Genomic DNA, 24947 nt, shown 5'->3' with positions numbered 1-24947 from the left:
AATATTGTTTAATATATTGTATCAAAGTTGATTTTATATTTTTCAACACTGGTGATCCATAAAAGTAGACAGAGAAATCAACTTCAGTTGGCAGATTGCTATTCAAACTCTGGCTATGCCATGTAATTGTTTTACAATTCACATCTCTGGGATTTAGTGACCTTATCTTTGAAATGAAAGTAATAATGCCTGACCTGCTGCCTATCCTGCAAGATGTTGGCAGGAGTTGAATGATATGAGGGGGCTTTCAACCTACTGATGTCTAAAGGAAAAGTCATCATTGAGGCAAGGTGCATGTTTCTAATCTCACCCACTTTTGTTTCTTTGTATAAGCCACAGTTCTTCACATAGCTCAAAGACACCTCTTTTTCTGTTAAAAGAGAAAGGTTCACCAAGGAAATGCATAACAGACACACACAAAATCTAGTATAAAATTGCACAGTGAAAATCGCTTTGGAAAGCAACGGAAGCATCACACTTTCTTGTGTGGAAGAGAAACATAATGAAAACAGCAGTTTTAAAAAATTTAGTGTGTAGCAGGCTATGAGGGGAAATCAGAAGAGTAGCGCTGGGAAGGCCACCCAGGCAGGTGCAGATACCCAGATTGGAGGTAGAGTCCCTAGTCTTAAGATATTAGCAGTAAGACTAGAGATAAACAAGGTGTTATGGTAGGAAAAGAGTTGCCAGAAAAAAATGCAGGATACCCAAATAAATCTGAATTCTAAATGAACACCAGATAATTTTTAGTATATCCTAAGTATTTCATGGAGCATTATTTATAGTTTATCTGAAACTCAGTTTAATTGGGAAGCCTATATTTTTCATCCTCATATTTTTCCGAGGCAGATTCTGAAATAAAATGTGTGCAATGTGACCACTGTGAAAGGGAGAGAAAGTCATCAAGAGCTAGTCCAGCTCTTTTCTGGCTCCTGAAGAGATCCATAAAGATGTCAAATAGTTCTTTACAGACCTATTTATTTACCAGCCAGGGCATGAACTTTACTAATGTTGTGGCTTTATTCTATTCTCGATATTTGGGTTTTATACCATCCAGTACAATCTATATGAACGTGTGTGTGCGCGCCTGCTTAACGTGTGGGTTAATCAGCAAAGAAACCACCAGCTCACAGCTGCCTGGAGAGAATTACTGAATAAGAAACGTGAATTGGAGGACCCACAGTCAGTTTGTCTGTCATCCTCCACCTACATGTATGCATACACATGTACACATATATGCTCAGACAAGGACGTCCCTTTCAGTGGAGGAATAGGGGGAGTTGAAAGATTCAGAGAAGGAAGGCTTTTTGAGGTGGTAATACAAAACTGAAAGCAAGGCAGGCAGGAGCATTCAGGAGGGTGACTTTCTCCGTCTAAAAGGTCCCAACCCTTGAGATCTTATCCCCTGGGAGATGCAAGTGAAAACCCAAAATAGTGCTGCAGAGCTTTAACCTGTATCTCTCCTACTTAATGATGCTGTCTGATCTCCTTTACCAGGTGCTAGTGTCTCACCTGTGGAGGCTGAAAGGTCAAAACGACAAGGAGAAAGCAGTCTGGTTTCAACCCACTCCTTTTGTAAACAGAGGAGCAGACTAGGATTCGGAACTGATGATCACTCGTACCCAAGAACAGCGCATGGTAAAACCAGAAGGCCCACAGTGCATATGGCTGGGGAGCATTCTGGAGAAGACAGGTGGAGGAAATACTAAGGTCAGCCTTGATGATCGACCCGTGGCTTAGCGAAGGCTGCCTCGGAGCAGAAGTGAGTATTGCGAACTTTGGGATAATAGAGCTGTGGAGCGAGATTTGAATTCTACTACTGAATTCTCAACAGTAATAGAATATTGAAAAGGAAAGTCTTCTTTTGCGACTTCCCATAGTGTAATAAGTGCTTCATAAATAAATACTGTTGACTGGCCCTTCAGATGGGGTTAGGTGGATAGGGGATTGTTGAAGGGGGAAGGAGAGAGGTGGTTAAGGGAGGTTTATGCATGTCTAACTCTCATGGGAAAAACCGATGGAAACTATCAAACAGAACTATCACCCACTTAGCTTTCCACAGTGGCATAAAAGGAAAAAAAAGGGAAAAAGAAGTTCTTTCTAAATACCATTATATTCTGCTCCCAGTGGTAACAGATAATTATAACTAGAACTACAAGTGAAATTGGCTTGATTAACGAAAATATGTAATTCTTTGGCATCTAAAGCTCTGAAAACTCAAGATACTTAGTGAAAAGAAACCCCAAAAGACATTTACTATAGTGTTCGAAGTAAAAGCAAAGCATTAAACAATAAAAACATGTTCCAAATGAATCAAATGATGCTCAGCTAATTTCATGTTGCTTCACATCAATAAAGAAAAATACAATAAGAAATCTACACCTTCAGTAAGCCTATGTTATAAATATGAATGAAATAGCTCTGAACTATTTCCAACTTTGCCTCTCAAATTCCTTCGGTCTGACGGTAGAACATATTATTTCCTGTTCCCATACTCCGTGGGAAGTGGCACACCCATTTCAATCTTCGTCATTTGTTTCCTGTATCAGGATTCATGGGAAGAATTGTTTTGGTGCTGCCTACCCTAGGTTGCTCACTCAGGTCCAGAAGCCATCTGGCAATGATTCTCAAACTTTTGTGAGAATTACCTGGAGAGCCCGTCACTATCCTGGGATCTTTCCCAGATAAAGTGATTCAGCAGGTTTGGTGAAGGATACAGGAATCTGCATTTCTAATAGTACCCTAGATGATTCTAAGACAGGTGGTCCACATGTCGTTCTTTGAGAAATTCTGGTTTAACCGGAGTAATTTTCATTTCTACCTTCCAACCGAGGAGGGTAAGTTTCAACCTCTCCTTTCTATAATGCCCATAACAGAGATAGACAGGATTATAGGAAAATACATGAGGGCACATACAACACAGCTTTCATGACCTTTACAAAACATATATGCTTATTCATAATCCAAATAATCAGGAAATTCAAAGAATTTTCATTTTACCCTGTACTGAGGTTCATTATGAAATGAGGCACTGTGGGGCGCCTGGGTGGCTCAGTCGGTTAAGTGTCTGACTTCAGCTCACGTCACGATCTCATGGTTTGTGAGTTCGAGCCCCACGTCGGGCTCTGTGCTGACAGCTCAGAGACTGGAGCCTGCTTCAGATTCTGTGTCTCCCTCTCTCTCTGCCCCTCCCCTGCTTGTGCTCTGTCTCTGTTTCTCAAAAATAAACGCTAAAAAAAATAAAATCTGAGACCCTTGTATTAAGACAAAAAAAAAAAAAAAAAGGAGGCACTGAAAGATTCTGAGCTGCTTCCTGAGCCATCAATGATTAAATTAAGCTCCCCAGAGTTGTAGTGCTGTGAATATTTTATTGTATTCTTTGAAAAGTGGTTTTTTTTAAATCAGAATATAACTCTTAGGTAACTAAAATAAGTTAATTCATCAAGACATATCTTTAAAAATTACTCCAGGTAAGTAGGAATTTTCTGTACCCATCTCTCTATTACTAAAATATGATATTTTATCACGATATTCACGATAAGTACATATTTTTTCTGAACATAATGAAAATGGCATACTTCTCTAAACATTTCAGCTACGTGAGGCAATATTTATTCTACCGATCTCCAAATATGATAAGGTTGCCTTATAACTAAATAGTATTTGAAGTACATTCAGCTGCCCTTGAGGAAAACCAGGAAAAGCAATTTTGATTTTTCCATGTTATTAAAGCATAGTGGAAAATGAAAATGGTAATTTTGTATATAATTAGACTGAGTTTTATTTTTTTTACTTTTTATTTAAAAAAAAATTTTGGGGGCGCCTGGGTGGCTCAGTCAGTTAAGCGTCCGACTTCGGCTCAGGTCATGATCTCGTGGTCTGTGAGTTTGAGCCCCGCGTCGGGCTCTGTGCTGACAGCTCAGAGCTTGGAGCCTGCTTTGAATTCTGTGTCTACCTTTCTCTCTCTCTGCCCTTCCCCTGCTCATGCTCTCTCTCTCTGTCAAAAATAAATAAACATTAAAAAATAAAAATTTAAAAATTAAAAAAAAATAAAAATAAAAAATAAATTTTTTGGGGGGGCGACTGGGTGGCTCAGTCGGTTAAGCGTCTGACTTCGGCTCAGGTCATGATCTCGCGGTCCGTGGGTCTGAGCCCCACGTCGGGCTCTGTGCTGACAGCTCAGAGCCTGGAGCCTGTTTCAGATTCTGTGTCTCCCTCTTTCTCTGACCCTCCCCTGTTCATGCTCTCTCTCTGTCTCAAAAATAAATACATGTTAAAAAAATAATAATAAAAATTTAAAAAAAAATTTTTTTAACATGTATTCATTTTTGAGAGTGAGAGAGACAGAGCATGAGTGGGGGAGGGGCAGAGAGAGAGGGAGACACAGAATCTCAAGCAGACTCCAAGCTCTGAGCTGTCATCACAGGGCCCGACGCGGGGCTCGAACCCACGGACCGTGAGATCATGACCTGAGCTGAAGTCAGAGGCTTAACCTACTGAGCCACCCAGGCGCCCCTAGACTGAGTTTTATTGAGATATGACATACAATAATTTTTGAAACTGAGGTTTTATTTAAGTGTGAAACCATGTAAAATTTACAATGACGAATAACAGAAGGGGTGGACACACAACGCTCGTGGCTAGCTCTTCCAATGTGAGAAGACGATTCAGCCCACAATACTGCCCACAGAAACAATGTCTCCTGCTCACTGTCTGCTTTTCACTCTTCTCTGTTGCTCCTGGTACCTTCCAGGGAGGTACACCATACAACAGAGCCTCATTATTACCGAACGTGTATTGCATAAAATTAATTTCTAAGACTTCTATAGTTAAAAGATTATACCAGCCTTTATGTCTAGAGTCACAGTAAGGAACATTCTAATAACACAGGACTGATTGTGGACAATCATTTTCAAGATTTACCGGCTTCCATTGGTGAAACACAACATCCCAGTCGGGCGCTGACACCACTCTAATGACCGACACTACCCTAGTTCCAGTGATAATTCTTGAACACTATCATAGCTGAGATCTGAACCTCAATGTTATTCATATTGAGAAAAATAAATTCACACTTAGACTTTCTACCTTTTTGAAGCAGAAACACTTGAGTATAAAAAGGAAGAATCTGGGGACAAAATAGTTAGAAAAAAATAACAATAAAATGCATTTCAGAGAGATGAGAAGACTAAAAAGGTATACCATTTCGAAGTAAAATAAAATGGGAGAATATGTTAGTCTCAAAAGAACAAAAACAGTTAATAGTGAAGAACAACAAAAGCTTGTTTCAGAAATGGAAGGAACCACTGGGTGGTTCAGTTAAGTGACCGACTTTGGCTTGGGTCATGGTCTCGAGGTTCGTGAGTTTGAGCCCCACATTGGGCTCTCTGCTGTCAGCATGGAACCTGCTTTGGATCCTCTGTCTCCCTCTCCCTGTCCCTTTCCTGCTCTCTCCCTCACACAAAAATAAGCATTTTAAAACATATATATTTTTAAGAAATTAAAAAAAAAGAGTCATTTAGAAATGAAGGAAGAGGGGTACCTGGGTGGCTCAGTCGGTTAAGCGTCCAACTTCAGCTCAGGTCATGATCTCACAGCTTGTGAGTTCGAGCCCCGCGTCGGGCTCTGTGATGACAGCTCGGAGCCTGGAGCCTGCTTCGGATTCTGTCTCCCTCTCTTTCTCTGCCCCTCCTCCACCTGCACTCTGTCTCTGTCTCTGTGTCTCAAAAATAAATAAACATTAAAAAAAAATGAAGGAAGAAGTCAAAACTTAGGTTTCCAAACTGCACCCAATAGGGACACACTAGAGAACTTACCATTAATGTTTATTTTAGGGTTTTGGTACATAATTTTTATCAGATTTAGGAAGTTCCCTTCTGGTTTGTTAAAAATTACTTTTTTACAAAAAGATATATGGATGTAGAATTTTATTAGATGGTTTACTGCATCTATATGAGATGATCATATTTATTTCATGTATTCTGTTAATGTAACAAATTATATGGATTTTTCTAATGTCAAACCAGCCCCGCATTCCTCCTGGATAGATCCAACTTGGTCATGGTGTATACTTACTTGTGTGTTGCAGAATTTGGTTTGCTGGCCATTTTGGTTTGGGGATTTTTGCATCTTTGTTCAGTGAAATCGGCCTAGAAATTTTCCCTTTCTGTTTTCTGCATCAAGGCTACGCTCATCATGAATATCCCCCTCCCCCACCCCCGACCTTTTTCTATTTGCTGGAATAGAGAATATGTAATTTAAAAAGGGAAGCACTGAAGAGATGATAAATTTCGAAAGGTCTCTCTTACGCATGATCACTGTTTGAGTGACTACGTTGAAGAAGAGCAAAGGGATATTAAAAATAAATCACATTTTCAAGTAGTTGCTCTCATAGACCTTGATTTAGAATCCCAACAGGGATATTACATGATGGGCCTTTTACATTGTTTCCTTTCATTCTCTCCATTACACAATTATCATTGTTGTAACAATGAGGAAACTGAGTCTTACGACCACTTAAATAACTTGCTTAGGGTCATACAACTGAAGGGTCAAAGCTGAAACTGGAGCATGGGTCTCACTCCAGAGCATGTGCTCTTGAGCACCCCTCCTTTTTTCTTTTCTTTTTGATCCCTCAATGCAGGGATCCAGTGTTTTGGAAGACTTTTCACACACCTGCTGACAGTAATAACCCACAGGTCTGCAGCCAAAATAAACACAGCTCTTTTCCAAAGTGCTGAAATTACAGAAAGTCTAAAATGCCTGAGCTTTGTTGCCAAAGGTTGGTAATGATTCAAAATATACTAATAGGGGAGATCAAATTAAGAAAATAGACTATAAACAATTATGGGAATCCTAATTAAGGTAAACATTTTAAATATATGTAATAAATGTTCATGGAGAAGTTCTGTAAAATACGTATGTAATCCAACACATTGGGCTTCACTGCTAAATTTTGGAGTATCTCCCTCCAATTGCATATATTTAGTATATGCCTTTCACACTAGACACAGTTTTTCATTTCTAACAATTCTGATATAGAAACTCATTTTAGAAGCAAAGGTGTCTAAAAAAAAAAAATTACTGACAAAGTTACAAAAGAAAAGATTGCTATCTGCCTGAAGTCCAGTTTCGGCCAGAGGACCGATGTTTGCTTACCTGGGGGAACTTACCAATTGTGAGCATGACATTTTCTCTCTGCTTGAAGTTTTTTGGATCGTGGTGGTGGTAGGAATTAGAACCACGCTCTGAATGGGGACCAACTAGTTTCTTTGCTGTCCCTTTCCAGAGACAAGTCTACTTCTCATTTATTCTGACTCCGCCTACCTTTATGCCAGGGTCTTCTATCAGATTTCATATCTTGGGTGTTATTTTTATTGTTTTCTTTCTTAGTGCCAGAGAAAATGATGCCTCTTCCAAATAATAGTATCTTAGATGAAATAAAGTATATTTGAAATAACGTACATGCAATTTAAGCAGCCTACAGACAGTATTTTCCATACCGTATGTATTCTCCAAAGACATTATTTTAGTGATTACCCAGGATTCCATATTATAATCCATAATCCATTATTCTCATTTTTGTAGAATTCAATTGCTTCTCATTTTTCACAGTATAAGGCTGTGATGAATATCATTTCATGTATCTTCATGTCATTTCTGATCATTGCTTCTGACCAAACTCCTAAATTAAAGCATAAGGTCTAAGGTATGAAGATTAAGACATTTTTTAATGTATTGCCAAATTGACCTATAAAAATGCTCATCACTTTACATAACTACCAGCATTTATATAAGGGGCCTATTTCCCCTAAACTTAAATAATATCTGCCAAATTTCTTATGTAATAAAAAACTTTCTCAATTGTTCATTAATTCGTATTTATTTCTGTGGCTGGATGTTTCACATTAGTTGCTCATTTACAGCTCCTCATTTGTGGATCATCTCCAAATGTCATTTGGCTATTTTTCTATCAGGATGTTAGTCTTTTATGTTAGAATGATTTTTATTTGTAGAATGCTATTGCACTGTTGGTGGGAATGCAAACTGGTGCAGTAAACAGTGCGGAGGTTCCTCAAAAAATTAAAAATAGACCTACCCTATGACCTAGCAATAGCACTGCTAGGAATTTACCCAAGGGATACAGGAGTACTGATGCACAGGGGCACTTGTACCCCAATGTTTATAGCAGCACTCTCAACAATAGCCAAATTATGGAAAGAGCCTAAACGTCCATCAACTGATGAATGGATAAAGAAGTTGTGGTTTATATACACAATGGAGTACTACGTGGCAATGAGAAAGAATGAAATATGGCCCTTTGTAGCAACATGGATGGAACTGGAGAGAGTGATGCTAAGTGAAATAAGCCATACAGAGAAAGACAGATACCATGTTTTCACTCTTATGTGGATCCTGAGAAACTTAACAGAAGTCTATGGGGGAGGGGAAGAAAAAAAAAAAAAAGAGGTTAGAGAGGGAGAGAGCCAAAGTATAAGAGACTCTTAAAAACTGAGAGTAAACTGAGGGCTGATGGGGGGTGGGAGAGAGGGGAGGGGAGGGTGGGTGATGGGTATTGAGGAGGGCACCTGTTGGGATGAGCACTGGGTGTTGTATGGAAACCAATTTGACAATACATTTCATATTTTTAAAAAACATTAAAAAAAAGAATGTTACTGCAAATCATATATGCTGCTGTGTCTTCCCATTTGCTTGTTTTTAAATTTCTTAGAATTTTTAGATGTACTGATCATTTTTGTTTCAATATAACCATATGTAGCATTTTTCTTTCCGATTTCTTTCTTTGTTTCTGTGCTAAACCCTACATCAAATGTTTTCCTCTGATTTTTCTTTTATGACTATTGCTCAACTCTTCATTCCTCCTGGAAATTATCTAGGTATGTGTAAAGGACCAGGAACAAGTAAAAACTGCACAAGGCTGATACTAATGTAAATTGATGATATGATCTAATGTGAAAATAGAACGAGAGTGAATTCAGATTCAGGAAAAAGTCTAATCTGCCCCCTCAATCCATTTTCTGCTACAATCTATTTTCTTCCCTAAACCAGATGACTCTGTTTGCATAATGATACTATTCATGTTCCCATTGTTTACAGCTAATTGCTTATAACAGTGCTCCCCAGAATTTTTTTTTTTTTTTTTTTTTTTTTTTTTTTTTTTTACTTCATGGCATAGAAAGAAAAGGAAAAGCATTGTACAGTGCACAGTTAAATGGGAGAGGCTACATAACAGCTGCCAGAGTTAAGGAGGCCTTGAGCTCCACCACTCAAAGTGCACGTTAGCACATCCGTAACCTGTGGCATAACACTTGAGAAGGTTTGTTACGGAAGGGCTAGGCTACTTATCAGGTTCCTCTGATAAGATTTCCTTCTCTGCAGATATGTTGCTAGGCTTCTGTAAAATAGATGCTGGTAGTGATGTAGAGAAGCCCAACTATGACTGTCAAATAAAAAAGAAAGCCCTGGGGCGCCTGGGTGGCTCAGTCGGTTAAGCGTCCGACTTTAACTCAGGTCACAGTCTCACAGTCCGTGAGTTCGAGCCCTGCGTCGAGCTCTGGGCTGATGGCTCAGAGCCTGAAGCCTGCTTCGGATTCTGTGTCTCCCTCTCTCTCTGCCCCTCCTCCGTTCATGCTCTCTCTGTCTCAAAAATAAATAAACGTTAAAAAATAAAAATAAAAAATAAAAAAGAAAGCCCTGAACAAAATAAGCATCAGGAAACTATCCTCCTGCCCTTTTGTTCTGGACCTTGCCATGGCAAGGAGAGGATACTATACGTGACGAAGACAACACAATACTTTTTGTGTTATTGAGGCATATGAAACTTGCAGGACTCAAAGGCCCTGGCATTAGCTACATTAAGGTTCTTAGTCTCTTAATTTTATTGAACGATCTACTTTTCCTGATTTTTAAAATCACCTTAAAAAACTTTTTAATGAAAAAAAAAGTCACCTTTATCATACAATGCTTTTTTAAAAAATATATAATTTATTGTCAAATTGGCTAACAGTGTGTAAAGTGTGCTCTTGGTTTTTGGGGTAGATTCCCATGGTTCATCACTTACATACAACACCCAGTGCTCGTCCCAACAAGTGCCCCCCTCAATGCCCATCACCCATTTCCCCTCTCTCACTCCTCCATCAACCCTCAGTTTGTTCTCTGTATTTAAGAGTCTCTTATGGTTAGCCCCCTTCCCTCTCCATTTGTAACTATTTTTTTCCCCTTCCCTTTCCCCCATGGTCTTCTGTTAAGTTTCTCAAGTTCCACATATGAGTGAAAACATTATCATACACTGAATTCTTATATACCAAAGTGTCCTCATAACTCAAGTATTCATTGACCATGCAATCTGTTATTGATGTTGAGTCATAACATAAAATACTCTTACTTAAAAGTAAGGGCCTCTTTTCATATCTTTCTCTGCTTTACAGTATCATCTATGTTAATGCCTGTGTTTGCCAGTGTCTTCCAGACTGTCATTCAAAAATACAATGCAAGTGCAATGAAAATTCATTACAAAGTAAGCTAGCAAATCTCACAAAATATGTCAGATTTCATGAAGTTGATAAAGATGATGGAGAACTGTTCAAATCATGAGCAGAGCTAAGAATGTGTCAGTGCAGCTTGCAATCAAAGGGCAGAAGCCAAGGCCAAAAGGGCAATGACACAAGAAGTGTATAAAGGAATGGTCTGATTAGAAAGAAACCCTTACAAAAATGAAGTCTAGGAAATTTTTGAAAAATGATTCAATTAAGGAGGAGAAATCAAACATGAAATGAAAATTAGCATTTCATGTTTCAAATAATTTTGTCAAGAAAAATGCCAAAAGTTATTTCTAAAAGTTAAAATATTTAGAAGTTAACTTCATTATATAGAAAATAAGTTTATTTTTATATTTTTAGCAAAATATTTCAAGTTAGTTTTAGTAAAACTAGTTATTATAAAAATTTGATCCTTGATTTAAGTGGATTTAATGTAAGTGACCTTCTGGTACCAGTTATACTCGATAATTATCTGTTTCAAGGTATTAATTGTCTACTCCTATATTTGTGTAACAGTGTTAACACAGATTTAATTTGCTTTCATATCTGATAGGGCCAGTCTCTGCTTTTCAATCATATTTTAACTTTAAAAACTTACTCTTTTTTGTTTATCCTTTTAGCTATCATAGAAATTCACTTAAAAGCCCTAAAAATTAATTTAAATCTATTGGAATCTTTATTGGAATTCAATAAACCTCTTTACTAATTTAGGAAGAATTAGTGTATTTGCTATTTTCAGCATTTCTATCAAGGAAGAATGATATATATCTCCATTTATTTGTTTTCCTTGATCTCTTTTAGGAAAGTTTTCCTCACATAGGTCTTATATATTTCTTGTTGAATTTATTCACAGGTGCTATCAGTTTACCTATCTATTAAATCACCATCAAAAAAAGAATATCTCTATTGAACCAAGGCACCAATCACAAGAGTGAGATTACTTTTCTTTAAAGAACACAAGTGATTTTCAAGGACAGGGGCAATAAGGAAGGGATAAGGTAAGAACTTATTTCCAGCAATAGAATGGAACGACAGACTGAATAAACCTCTCATTATAAAATATCTTTTAGAGGCACCTGGGTGGCTCAGTTGGTTAAGCATCTAACTTCGGCTAGGTCATGATCTTGCAGTTCTTGAGTTCCAACCCCACGATGGGCTCTATGCTGACGGCTTGGAGCCCGGAGCCTGGCTTGGATTCTGTGTCTCCCTCTCTCTCTCTGCCCCTCCCCTGCTCGCACTCTGCCTCTCTCTCTCAAAAATAAATAAACATTAAAAAAAAATTTTTTAGATAAATGAATAAAACATCTTTTATACTGGATTAAACATGAAAAACATCCCTTTAAGCCAATTACTGATCTGGCAATAATGTAAGGGAAATTCTTCGAGGCCCATAACAAAACAAAAGCAGAAAATCAAAGATTTGATCAAGTATGGGAGGCAGTTATGGCCCAAAGAATATCTGTTGATGTCTGGTCACCTAGTTTTTAACAGCAGGATATACATTCTTTGCAAGTTCACACAGAACATTCCTCAGGATAGACCAAATGCTAGGCCATAAAATAAGCTTTAAAAAGTTTAAAGGGACTGAAATCAAACAAAATATGTTATCCAATCACATGGAATGAAATTAGAATCAGTAACCGAAAGAAATACAAGGAATTCACAAATATGTGTAAGTGAAATAAGCTTCTAAATAACCAATGGGTCCGAAAAGAAACCAAAAGGAAATTAGAATACTTTGAGATGAATCAGAATGAACACCCAATATACCAAAACTTACGAGATGCAGCTAACACAGTACTTAAAAGAAAATTGACAGCTGTAAATGCCCATGCTAAAAAAAAAAGAAAAGAAAGAAAAGATTTCAAATCAATAACCAAAACTACACTGGAAAAAGAAGAGCAAAATAAACCCAAAGCAAGCAGAAGGAAAGAAATAAAAGACTAGGGTGGAAAGACATGGAGAATAGAAAAATAATAGACAACATCAACAAAACCAAAAGTTGATTCTTTGAAAATTTGTAGCTAGACTGACCAAGAAAAAAGGAGAAAAGACTCAAATGATTAAAATCAGTAAAGAGGGGGCATTACTACTAACATTACAGAAATAAAGATTATAAGGGAATGCTATGAACAACTCTATATACACCAAGAAATTGAATAGGTGAAATGTAAAAATTCCTAGGACATAAGCCACTAAAACTAACCTAAGAAGAAAGAGAAATTTTTAATAGACCTATATTAAGTGAAAACATTGACTTAGTAATCAAAAAACTACCTATGAGGGCCAGGCCTAATGACATCAATGGTGAATTCTACCAAACATTTAAAATATGAAATCTTTCCACTTGCCATGACATGGATGGAGCTAGAGAGTATTAGTCTAAGCATAATCTAAGTGAAATAAGTTAGACAAATCCCATATGATTTCATTCATATGCGGAACTTAAGAAACAAAACAAATGAGCAAAGCAGTGGGGGGGGCGGGGAGGGGGACCAGGCATAAACCATTTCCTCATCAGAATTTCTTAAATGTCACAGTGAAAAAGAAAGAAAGTTATTTCAAAAATATGTAAGCGAAAAATCTTAATCAGGAAATGCACATTAACCTCACATAGGGCACCTTTATACCCAGGATTGTCAACCTTGAATGTGCCATCAGGATCACCTGAAGGATTTGTGAAAACACAGATTACTAGGCCCCAACTCCAAAGTTTCTGATTCAACAAGTCTAGGTGGGGCCCAATAATTTGCTTGGAATAACAAGTTCCCATTCAATGCTGCTAACTTGAGAACTACACCTTTTGAGCATCACTGACCTAGAGAAACTTGAATGTGTGCAGAAGGAAATATGTTCAAGCATGAATGTTCACAGCTACCTTAATTATAATAGTAAAAAACTGAAAACAATCTCAGAGATACTTGAATAAATTGTGGCATATTTCACAATAGAATACTACACAGCCACAATTAATGAGAGCTACGTGCATCTGTACAGATGAATCTCAATGACGATGTTGAACAAAAAGTCAGTGAAGTAAGTATGCATTTGATTCTATTCACAGAAAGGTCAAAAACAGTAACAAACAATATAGTATTTAGAGATACATACATATGTGGCAAAATTATAATGAAAAATAAAGAATTATTAACACACAATCCAGAATAATGGTTATCTGGGAGTCGGAAAGGAGAGACAAGCATCAGGCAAAGGCAGAGATGTGCTTCCAAGTTAATATTCTAGATCTTAAAATGATGCTATACTTCAAAATATAAATAAAATGTAAACTTTCAATAGATTCTTACAGGTGTAAATTATTTCATAATAAGTAAAAAAGGAGGCAATGACCAGCAACATCCCACGATGCTAAGAGTTCAAGAAAGATGAAGCTATAGAAACGACTCTTGAATTTGGCAAAAGGAAGTTTTTTGGTGCTCTGGAGGAGCAGTTTCAGAGGAATGATGAGGACTGAGAAGCCAAAATAGAGCAGACTACAAGAAACTACACCACAAGCAACTGCCGAAAACAGTAAGAGGAGTGCAAATCAAGTATTTCAGAAATGCACCTAGAAGGAATAACTTCTAGCTAGAAATAATCAGAAATGCTTCCTGGAGGAGACATTTGTATCACATTTTACAGGATGGGCAAGGTTTGGGTCTATGGAAACCGGAAATGAGATGTCTCAAGCAAAACGAACGATACAACAGTGCCAGTAAAAGTGGAATCAAGTGACAGTTACTGTGCCCAGGAAAGACAGCAGTGCAATTTAGCTGGAGCCTGCTGGCAGTCGAAGTGGGATTTAGCTAGAAAGGTACAGGCCGGTCTAGAACTGCACTGTAACCATGGTCAACACTGGCTACACATGGCTACTGAGGATTTAACATACGGCTACTAGAGCTGAAGAACTGAAGTTTTCATCTGAATTAATGTAAACTTAAAAAGGGATACCTGATTCAGTTATAGGAAAACTTTTTACGGAAGTTTGGAAGAACCTGCGTCTGTGAATCTACTTTTTCCAACTGTAAAGGTTACAAAATATAAATATAGATCAAGTGTTTTCAGTGAAAATGTAGTATCTGAATTGAGATGGGCTGTTAATGAGGTGACCAACTGTGTAAGTTTTAGCACTGTAAGTCCTACAACACAGGGTCATGCTAGCTGTAAGTGTAACATATGCAGTAAAACCTCGGATTGTGACTAACTTGTTCTGCGAGTGTTCTGCAAGACGAGCAAACGTTTCTAATAAATTTTAACTTGATAAGGGAGCAAGGTCTTGCAATACGAGTAGTCCATTACTCCGAACATCACATGATCACTACTGAGCCAGTGGTTCTTCTTTCTCTCTGTCTCTCTCACCGCAGGATTGTGGGTGATAGCCTCCGATGCTCAGATGCTTGGTCTCAGGCCACGGTGACCACCAATGAACTGATGGATCTGCATCTCGAGCAACAGCAAGATATTATGGAGGAGGTCTTCTCTGCAGAGGAGAAAAAGGCGGAGGAAACTCTCACCTCCAATGAGATCAGGGAGATGTGTCAAATGTGGGAAACAGTGCAATTTTGTAGAAAAGCACCACCTGAATAAGGCTGTAGCAATGAGAGCAATGAATGTTTAACGACAATGTGGTATCACGTTTCCACGAAATCCTCAAAAGGAGGCAAAAGCAAGTGTCACTGAATAGGTTCCTTGTTAAAGCTGCACCAAAAGAAAAAGATTCCATTGAGCCAAAAGACAGCAGTGATTCCGTTAGTGATAGTGAAAGTCGCCCTACACAATAACTCCCCTCTCGTCTCCTTCACACCAGCCATGAAGGTTTTCAAAGGTAAGTGCAGGTTATTTTTTTTAATTTTGTATTTTATTATTTTGTATTATATTACAGTATTGTAATAATTTTTATGTGAATATTTTTAGGTTGTGGAACGAATCATCTGAGTTTCCTTTTTTTTTTTTAATGTTTATTTTTTTAAGACAGAGGGAGATAGAGTACAAGCAGGGAAGGGGTAGAGAGAGAGGGAGGCACAGAATCTGAAGCAGGCTCCAGGCTCCGAGCTGTCAGCACAGAGCCCGATGAGGGGCTCAAACCCATGAACTGTGAGATCATGACCTGAGCTGAAGTCGGATGCTTAACCTACCAACTGACTACCCAGGTGCCCCTCTATTTTTTCTTATGGGGAAATTTGCTTTGATATACAAGTGCTTTGGCTTACAAGCATATTTTCGGAACGAATTATGCTCACAAACTAAGGTTTTACTGTATTCTAGATTTTAAAGCATATAAAATAGCTCAATAAAATTTTTGATTACATGTTGAGATGATAATATCCTGAGTATATAAGTTTAAATAAAATCTATTAAAGTTAACTTTACCTGTCTTTACCTATTTTTTAACTTGGCCATCAGAAAATTTTAAATTACACATGGCTAACATTATATCTCTATTGGACAAGCACTGCTCTAGATAAAGGCAGGTCTTGAATACCAACTTGAACTTGGCTATTATTCAGTACAAAATAAAAAGCTACTAAGATCTCAAAATGTCCACATTAGTAGCCTTTGTGTGGGGAGCAGTAAAAGGAAGTATTGCAGCACTCGGAAATACAAAAATAAGACTGCCTCTTAAAAGTTAAAATTTTAGGGGCACCTGGGTGGCTCAGTCGGTTGAGTGTCCGACTTCGGTCAGGTCATGATCTCACAGTTCATGCATCGGGGTCTGTGCTGACAGCTCAGAGCCTGGAGCCTGCTTCAGATTCTGTGTATCCTTCTCTCTCTGCTCCTCGGTCACTCATTTTCTCTCTCTCTCTCAAAAATAAATAAACATTAAAAAAAAAAAAGTTAAAAATTTTAGGGGAGCTCAGTTAGTTGAACATTTGACTATTGGTTTTGGCTCAGGTCATCTCACAGTTTTTCAGTTCAAGCCTTGTGCTGACAGTATGGAATCCGTGTGGGAGTCTCTGTCTCTCTGCCCCTTTTCCCGCTCCCTCAAAATAAATAACCTTAAAAAGAAGTTAAGGGGCGCCTGGGCAGCTCAGTCAGTTGAGCGTCGACTTCGGCTCAGGTCATGATCTCACGGTTGGTGAGTTCGAGCCCCGCGTCGGGCTCTGTACTGACAGCTCAGAGCCTGGAGCCCCCTTTGGATTCTGTGTCTCCCTCTTTCTCTGCCCCTCCCCAGCTCACACTCTGTCTCTGTCTCTCTCAAAAATAAATGGTAAAAAAAAGAAAATTTTTTTAAAGAAGTTAAAATTTTGGGGGCACCTGGGTGGCTCAGTCTATTAAGTGTTAACGACTCTTGATTTTGACTCAGGTCATCTCACAGTCGTGAGAATGAGTCCTACTATCAGGCTCCACTCTGGGCATGGAGCCTGCTTAAGACTCTCTCCCTCTCCCTTTGCCCCAATCCCACTCACGTTCTCATTCTCTCTCTCAAAAAAATACATACGTACATAAAAATTTTTTAAGTTAAAATTTTAAATTAATTCAACAGATCAAGGCGGAAATGAAGTTGCAAAAAACATGGTTCCACACCTGTAAGACCTGACTAGTTAATACATAGCTTCAAGTAAATTTCTAGCCTTGGGTTGGCAAACCACTCACTTATGAACAGTTCTATTTAAAAGCCAACTTTTGTAATTGTTCTTTCTTTTGACAATCATAGGTTTCTAGATCTACTCCACATCTCATTTTTCTATGATCCAGGAAAATTTCTAATCAGTTATCAGAGAATCATAGAGAACGCCAGAACGTTATGTCAAGTAACAATTATGTATTTTAGAAAGGTAAGATTCTCAGACAATCCCCTCTTGCCCTTCCTCTAACAATGTCCTACATTTGAGAAGTCAGAGGATTATTTTGATTAGCTGCTACAGTTCTGAGACATCTTATCTAGCACCCTTGATTGGCCTCTTGTTCCCCACTCCGGTAACCCATAATTTAGGGAATGTCACCACCATCTAACCAGTTGCCCAAGTCAGATATGTGATAGTCATACTAAATTTCCACTTTAACTTCACCCCAAAGACCTTGTTACATTCCACCTTCTTAATTTGTTTCAAATCTTCCTTAATACTTCACCCCCTTCCCAACCACATCATTAAATATGGCAGAATTGGCATTGAACTAAATGTCTATGGATTCTCTCTCTCATTCTCTGGGTCATCTAATTTACTTTCATGGTTTTAATTCCCAAATTGTATCTCTAGCTCAGATCTTTCTCAAAATACAACGGAATTAGAAATCCAGTCACCTGCTAGGAATATCCACCTGAATATTCCATAGGCATCCCAATTTCAAAATGTCCAAAAACTCAATTACCATCTTTTCCATCCAATTTGTTACTTATCATCTGTTCTCTAAATGTTGTGATTGTTAGAATTCCCACACTAGAAAACTGAACATCAGTTTCTCTCCCAATATTGAATCAAGTCCTTCCCATTTCTTATTCGTTAAATCCTTTCTCCATTTTTCATCATAACAAATCCTTAACTGAATTCCCTTTAACCAACATCCAAACTTCATAATGTGACCTACAAGGTCTTCCATGGTCTTATCACGGTCTACTTTTATATTCAGTTTATACATGCAGTAGGTTTATCTTATCAATCTTTTTTCATGTGCTTTCTATGCCTAGATAACCTTTTCAATTTAAGGAGCATGTGCAGGCTTCCAATGTCCACCCACTCATAGGAAAAAAGGTGAGTCTAAGTACATGGGTTCTATTGGTTTTAAAATCTAAGAATCGACAAAATGAATCTATCCTGCTGCCCCCAGTAGAGGTTCTCAGGTGTAATCAGGATGTATTTCTGTTTATAAAGTTTCTCCAAGGAGGCTTAGAGGCAGTAGTAGCTAGTCCTGCTTACTGGACCAAGAGGATGAGCATCCTGGATATTCAGATTCTTTAAACCACAACTTTTGGTTTCTAATTATTTTCAGTTCTTAAGTACCTGTTCCTCAGCATCCTTTCCAAAAGAGTGGCTGCCCAAATTCTGCTTGATTTAGCATCCTCTGTTGAGTCACCTGGAAGAAGTGGCTTGCCGAGATAAGTCTAGGGAAAAAGGGCGAAGAAGCCATGTACATGACCTATAATAATGTGACGTTACTGGGAGCAGTGAGAACCGTAATGTCAATCGTATTAAAGGAAATATTCTGGGCATGTGATATTAAAAAACATTGTCCACTTAGACAACTTGTCATCCAAACAGTGAATACCATACAAGGAAAATATAAAGAAGTCGAATATCAGGCTTCAATATTCACAGGATATTCAGGAGTCTACAGACCAATGAGTCTGAAAATGGATTTTGTCATAGCTTCAGTTCCATGCACCAATTTTTATGAGCTCGTCACAAGAATAAAAGTTCCCCTAGGAGCTCAAGGGAAAGGAGACTTATCATTGTAGCTATACTAATTAAGAAGTGTTTAATAAATGTTTAAATTAAAATATGGCTCAGCTGTTATCTCATCTGCCTTATGTCTTTCCCATCTATTAAGATGCAAAAGGTGCCTCTCTGTACTCCCAGGATTTCTTCTGCTTTTTTCTCTCACTATATTCTCCACACTATCTTTTAACTTATCTGTTCTATGTTCTTCCTCTAGAGTGCGACCACCTTGAGGACTGGGCCATGTCTTTTTCATCTTTGCATCCCTAACAAGTAACAATACTTGACCTTTGTTAGCAATCAATAAAAGTCTACCAACTGACTGATTAACCAAGTCTTTTTTTTTTTTTACTTGATTAAACCATTAAAAAATCTAAACCAATGCTATTCAAAGTAGCTAGCCCTTAAACTGTTGGTTTATAATGTGATACGGAGTTTGAGCAGAATGTGTAAAAGAACAGCTTCCTTTTTTGAGAAAGTCTTGCTATGAAAAAACTGCTGCTTTAGTGACACAGCTGATGTATATAGTCTTGCCCCCCTTTGATCCAAACACTTGAGAGTCAGAAAAAGCCATTTTCATAAAGAAAAGGAAGATGCTGAGGAATGGATGGTTAAAGTTAACTTTAGGGTCTTCATCCATCTTTAGGACCATACATACATATATTTACAGATCCCCAAAATGACTTAAAATAAAGGCACCTATTTTAACTGGTTAAAAAAAAAAATAAAGACACAGGGCATTAAAAAGTTTTTTAAAAGCCAAGACGCATTAAAAAAAAAAAAAAACCTAATAAATTTTTAATTAGAATTTTTTCTTTTTTTTTAACAGGACAAGTAACAGATTACATCAAACTTCAGAACTTCTCAAATATCTAGTTATTATACACATTCCCATCTGTCTTGCAGGGAGGGATCTTGGTCGGCTTAACAGTTTCAGGTAAAATAAGCTGCATAATAGTATATATTACAATAATAAATGTACAATGTTTACATGAAATATGTTTTAGAAGCAAAAAAAAAAAAAAAAGATGCATCTGCATCAAAAGGCGACCTTTTAAAATGCCACAACTATTTTTTACATTCACTCTTGCAACAGGTCACAAGATGGGGTCACTAAGCTCAGATAAATCACTATGATGCACATAAAATACAGAAAGATTGGTTATTTTATATATATTATATATATATTTATATTCTCACACTTTAGCATCTGAGACATAAACTGAGAATTTAAAATTTATTCTCTTCAGATAACAAATCATTTTTTATTTTTCATAAACATGGTGCCCACAAAAGCACATAGGTAAGGCACAATAGGGTTTTCTGTTACAGAACAGTGTGCATCATGTTTACTTAACCAGAAAACGTGCATTATCTGTGCAAGTTCATGCTGCAAACCCAACACATATACAATAAAAAACAAAAAGGAAACTGAGCTTTAAACAAAATCAAAATTGGTACAATTCCAGCTGTTTCACATATTCATTTGGACTGACAACAATATATCAACAGGTTGTTTTTTAAAAAGCCAATTGTTACGTTACAAGTAAACTCTGCTCAGCAACGATTTTAATCTGAAATCATAAACAGTAATAAAGCAACTTTACTGAAACAAAGTAAATACCGAGGCACAAAGCAACAGTCACTCGTGCATTTACTATATTGCAAGCTTTCATGACCCAAAATTTCAAATATAAATTTTCAAAGACACATTTTGCTGCAACAATGTGCCCTGCTTTAAACTTGACATAGAACAGGGGAGCTGACATTTCATTAAATTATAAATAAATTGGGAAAATGACTTACTCCCAATAGTACTATGACATAGTCCTAGTATTTATAATAAATACAGCTTTTCACAAAATACTTTTCCAATATCTGCCAATTGCATCTTTATTGCTCACATAAATTTGAATCCATTACAACTGATATCGTAACTTTCACACAAAATCATACTCAGACATTTTTATATAAAACTTATAAAAGATATTTTAAACTTGTATCTAATACTTCCAGGTGTTTGGCTGTTTGATCTATGTGATAGTACAGCCATATGTATATATGTGTGTATATATATACACATATACACATACATATATATACACATACACACATATATACACATACATATGTACACATTAGATTATGAATAAAATAGGAAGCTTATTTTACTGCTTTAATGCAGACATCCTCACAAAACAAGACTACTTTCGCCAACCCCCAGCATTTATACATATATACAAAAGCCAGTTTAAGTACATGTACATCCACCTACACGTATATGTAACCACTAAACCCAAATTAATTTTCCTGTATTCCAGCTGTAACAAATGAATCTCTTACAAGCAATAGAAACCTAAGGTTAAATTGGGAAATTAACAGTTTTACCACACTGGCCTGGTAAGGAACTATGCAGGTGACTGTATACAAAAATTCACAACATTAGTTCACAGGAAATTATGGAAATACAAGAGGCCTCTTCACCATGCTTTTGTGTGGTTATCCAAACACTTTGTGGTGCAAAAACACAACCACCACATCTGAAAATGCTTAATAACGTCAATGTTCCTCATGCAAAACTTTAAATGCATTGGCTTAACTGAGCTCCAAAAACTAAATGAAACAATTGTTCTGTCTACTCGGCATTGCTGCCTCACTGTTAAGTCCCTTTGGAACCTTAAGATTTCTGGAACATTCAAACAGAGCTGTATTCAATAAAAATATTACATACAAAAAGCATTTAAAAGGAAGACAAGAAGCCAAACAGGAATTTTCCTATTGTAAATACCAATCCTAGGAGTGGAAGAAAGTCTTTTCAGGAACCTCCTTGAGAATTGGCTAGGCCAGTCCGAAGACGAAGATGAGACATAGAGTTCATATGTTTATTTGATGGCTTCAAGGGAGTATTGCAAGTAAGAGCTTGGGGAAAGCGGTGGTGATATCTATCTAGTCGTAAATATTTTACTGTAACCAATTTCCCTGTTGTAAGATAAAAATAATATTTTAGATCTGTAAAAATGTGCTTAATATTTACAAAAAACAAACTGTGGTAAAAGACATATGAACATAATATGCAAATAAAGGAATCTTAAATTATTACTCTAAAATGCTGACCTAATATTCTTTAATTTAAAATCTGGTATAATTTAACAGTAAGCCATAATTTATGTTTTTAAAATGTTTGTAATACTTAAACTTCTTACCATCAAACCAAGAGCCATGCAATGCCTTAAAAGCTTTTCCAGCATATTCTGGAGACAGACATTTAACATATACACAGCCCTGTGATATTAAAAAAAAAAAAAAGAAACAAAGAAAGAAAGAGGAAAAAAAAGAAACAGTCTTAGTTTAATAGCAACAAATCCTAAATGTAGAATTCGATAGTAAAAGTTACTTTACCTCACGTGAATTTTTGTCTACTGCAATATGAACAATGCCATCATTATCACTGCATTTTTCTAAAATTGCTTCTTGAATTGCCAAATGCCACTGATCCCCTATTTCCCTAAAAATTGATGGAAAAAAAAATCAATAACCATATTCCTATTCCATTAAAAGTATTTACTGTCTCTTATAACACATAAACCCTACCAGAATGGGAGTAATTTCAAAACTACATACTGTTAAAACTAGTAGTTAGGTAAATACTTGTTACAAGTACTATATAGAATTAAAAAATGCTGGCATTCACAGTCCCAGACCTTCTCTCATTTCCAGTGGAAGAAGGCACAGAGCTGAGGCAATGAGCACAGCAGAACAAATGTGCTGTCATTTTTACGTCTGAAATCTTATGTACCTGTAGTCATTTCTTTTTTTCTCCCTAGCAAGCGTTAACACTTTAATGAGTCTGTAGTGAACTTAAAAAACTTGAGTACTATTTTTTTTAATGATATTTTCAAATTCCTAAACTTAAGGACAATTCCTAGTAAATAATGTGTTCTGGGGTTCTCTTTTTCGAAATAATGGAGGAATGATACAAGACAAACATTTTGCACAAAGCATCACCTTACTGTCACAAGAACTTTAAGAGTTCCTGCTGCACTGATGCCTATTTGTCTTACTTGTGAGATACAGAGGGCAAGCCGAAGGGAGAGTGGCTACACTTTAAATCATAAATCTTCATCTTAGTAACAAAATACTAGACTGGCACTGATTTCCTAATCCCTAAGTAATGAGGTCAGCTTCTCAAAAGAGGGATCAGAGCACTGCTAAGTGCTTATATCTCTGCAAAACGGAGGGGGTGTGTTATGTGTACTGACAGAGTTTTTTTTCTCCAAAGTTCCAATTTTGTTGCCACTGATTTGGAATCTCGTTATATCAACCATTTCTTGAAATAAATAAGTTACTAAATGGGATGCATGGGTATTTTCTAAGTAATACGGTTTCTACTGTTAGAATTTTTTTTTTTACAAAACAGAACCTGATCTGTTGTATCATTGGACAAATAAGTAACATCTAGGAAGCAAATTCCAGAAATTATTGCAGCATATATATGAAATATTACAGATTCTAAGGCAATAACTTTTAACTGTGCTAATCTCTGGATGCATGTGCTGCTATAACATATAAAAGAAAAGTTTCTCAAATATTAAATGGACACAAAAGTTTCTCGAATATTACATGGACAAGTAGACAGGTCTTAAGAAGGAAAAGTGTACATCTTTGCAGAGAATTTTTACAATCAGAGATTGGAAATTTAAAAATAGTAGATATTTATCTATATTGCCTAATGAGGCAAAGAATATTGGCAGACAAGATTTATATACTTAACAAAAAGTACTGTTTATCACCACGTGTATCATTAATTTGACTTAAACATTTATCTGCCATGGGGACTCGTAGTGCATACAAAGATTTGTAATTTAACAAATTATTATACATCTGTGTCTTTTGGCTAGACCTTTGCTTGAAATATAACAAAAGAGGAGAAAAGAAAAACATAACATTTCTGTAGTTAGAGATTCAAAAGTAAAAGAGATTGTTCAATTACAGACATAACAATGTAAGGATATTCCAAATAAAAATTACATGTACCTCTGATCATAATACTTACATAACTGGGTCAAACATATTTCGAATCTTTAAACATGGTGTCAAACTATTTGGTGGTGAATTTCTTCTATCTAAATGAAATGCTACAAAAAACAAATTAGTGTTACTATTTGTCACTGTTCCATTTAGTTCATTCAAAACATATTCATTGCATGCTTTTCCTAGGAGCCAGACCCCTGGATATTAAGGTAAATCAAAGAGAGACAATCATTGCTATCACAGAGTCTGCAGTTTAGTGGGTGAGACAGATGAGAAACCGTGTCAAAAAAACCCGTTATTGTGGCAAATCTTAAGAAAGAAGAATACAGGAAGCTGTGAAAGTAACTTAGGTAGTCTGGAAGTATAACACTTGAGGAAGTAACATTTATGCTGGGACCCAAAAAGTAATAAAAGTAGACAGAGTGAAGAGAAGTATAAAGGGCATTTCAAGCAAATGTGATAGCTTATATACAGCCCCAGGCAAGAAGGAGCTCAGTGCAGTCAAGTGACTAAAAGACAGCCACTGTAGCTAGAGCAGGAACAATAGAAAGATAAACCTTAACAGGGACAGGTCAGATTATTGAGAACCATGAAGATCACACTAAAGTGTTTAGACATTGCCGTAAGACCAATAGAAAGTCACTCAAGTTTTTTTTAAGGAGAGGAATAATATGATGAGATCTATCTTTTAAAATTATAATTTTTAAAAGTAGACTGTTATGTGGAAAATCGATTAGGTGGAAACAAAAGCGAATGCAAGGAGACCAGTTAGAAAGTTACCATAGTTGTTTAAGAGAAAGAGGATACTAACGTGGGTAAGATAGGCCAGCAATGCAGATGGAAATAAGTAGACAGACTCAGGACATACGGAGTAGATTTGACACGACTTGTTTAAAAACTATACATGGGAGGTAAGGAAGAGATTAAGGATGACCCCCAGGTTTATGGCAGAACCAACTGAGAAGGGGTATCATTAATTAGACCAAGA

At 36.9% G+C, this 24947-nt stretch overlaps 1 protein-coding gene and 1 long non-coding RNA gene across 6 annotated transcripts in view; one reads left to right on the top strand and one right to left on the bottom strand.

The window, feature by feature from the left end:
• The window catches only part of LOC107179632, a 34019-nt gene extending 14175 nt beyond the window's left edge, over window positions 1-19844 (top strand). For 3 of the 4 annotated variants that reach the window (XR_006220040.1, XR_001510289.2, XR_006220039.1), the window contains exons 3-8: window positions 1495-1759; window positions 11410-11554; window positions 14918-15378; window positions 17209-17329; window positions 18181-18244; window positions 19758-19844. This is a non-coding gene — a long non-coding RNA (uncharacterized LOC107179632). The remainder of the gene's footprint in view (window positions 1-1494; window positions 1760-11409; window positions 11555-14917; window positions 15379-17208; window positions 17330-18180; window positions 18245-19757) is intronic. The other variant, XR_006220041.1, reaches the window with a different exon arrangement.
• The window catches only part of LEMD3 (LEM domain containing 3), a 69930-nt gene continuing 59924 nt past the window's right edge, over window positions 14942-24947 (bottom strand). Inside the window, exons 10-14 of one of the 2 annotated variants that reach the window (XR_006220038.1) lie at window positions 23982-24063; window positions 22328-22433; window positions 22132-22210; window positions 18494-18594; window positions 14942-15033 (exon numbers count right to left, since the gene is read on the bottom strand). Coding sequence is in view for 1 of the 2 variants with exons in the window: in XM_007099185.3 (XP_007099247.2) it covers window positions 21744-21907; window positions 22132-22210; window positions 22328-22433; window positions 23982-24063 (431 nt within the window). In the remaining variant the exon portion in view is untranslated. Of the gene's footprint in view, window positions 15034-18493; window positions 18595-20151; window positions 21908-22131; window positions 22211-22327; window positions 22434-23981; window positions 24064-24947 lie in introns of those variants that run through there. The other variant, XM_007099185.3, reaches the window with a different exon arrangement.

This window comes from Panthera tigris, chromosome B4 (genome assembly GCF_018350195.1).
Source record: "Panthera tigris isolate Pti1 chromosome B4, P.tigris_Pti1_mat1.1, whole genome shotgun sequence".
NCBI classification, from domain to species: domain Eukaryota; kingdom Metazoa; phylum Chordata; class Mammalia; order Carnivora; family Felidae; genus Panthera; species Panthera tigris.
Note: the sequence above shows the minus strand (reverse complement) of the source record. Positions and strands in the feature narration are given on the sequence as shown.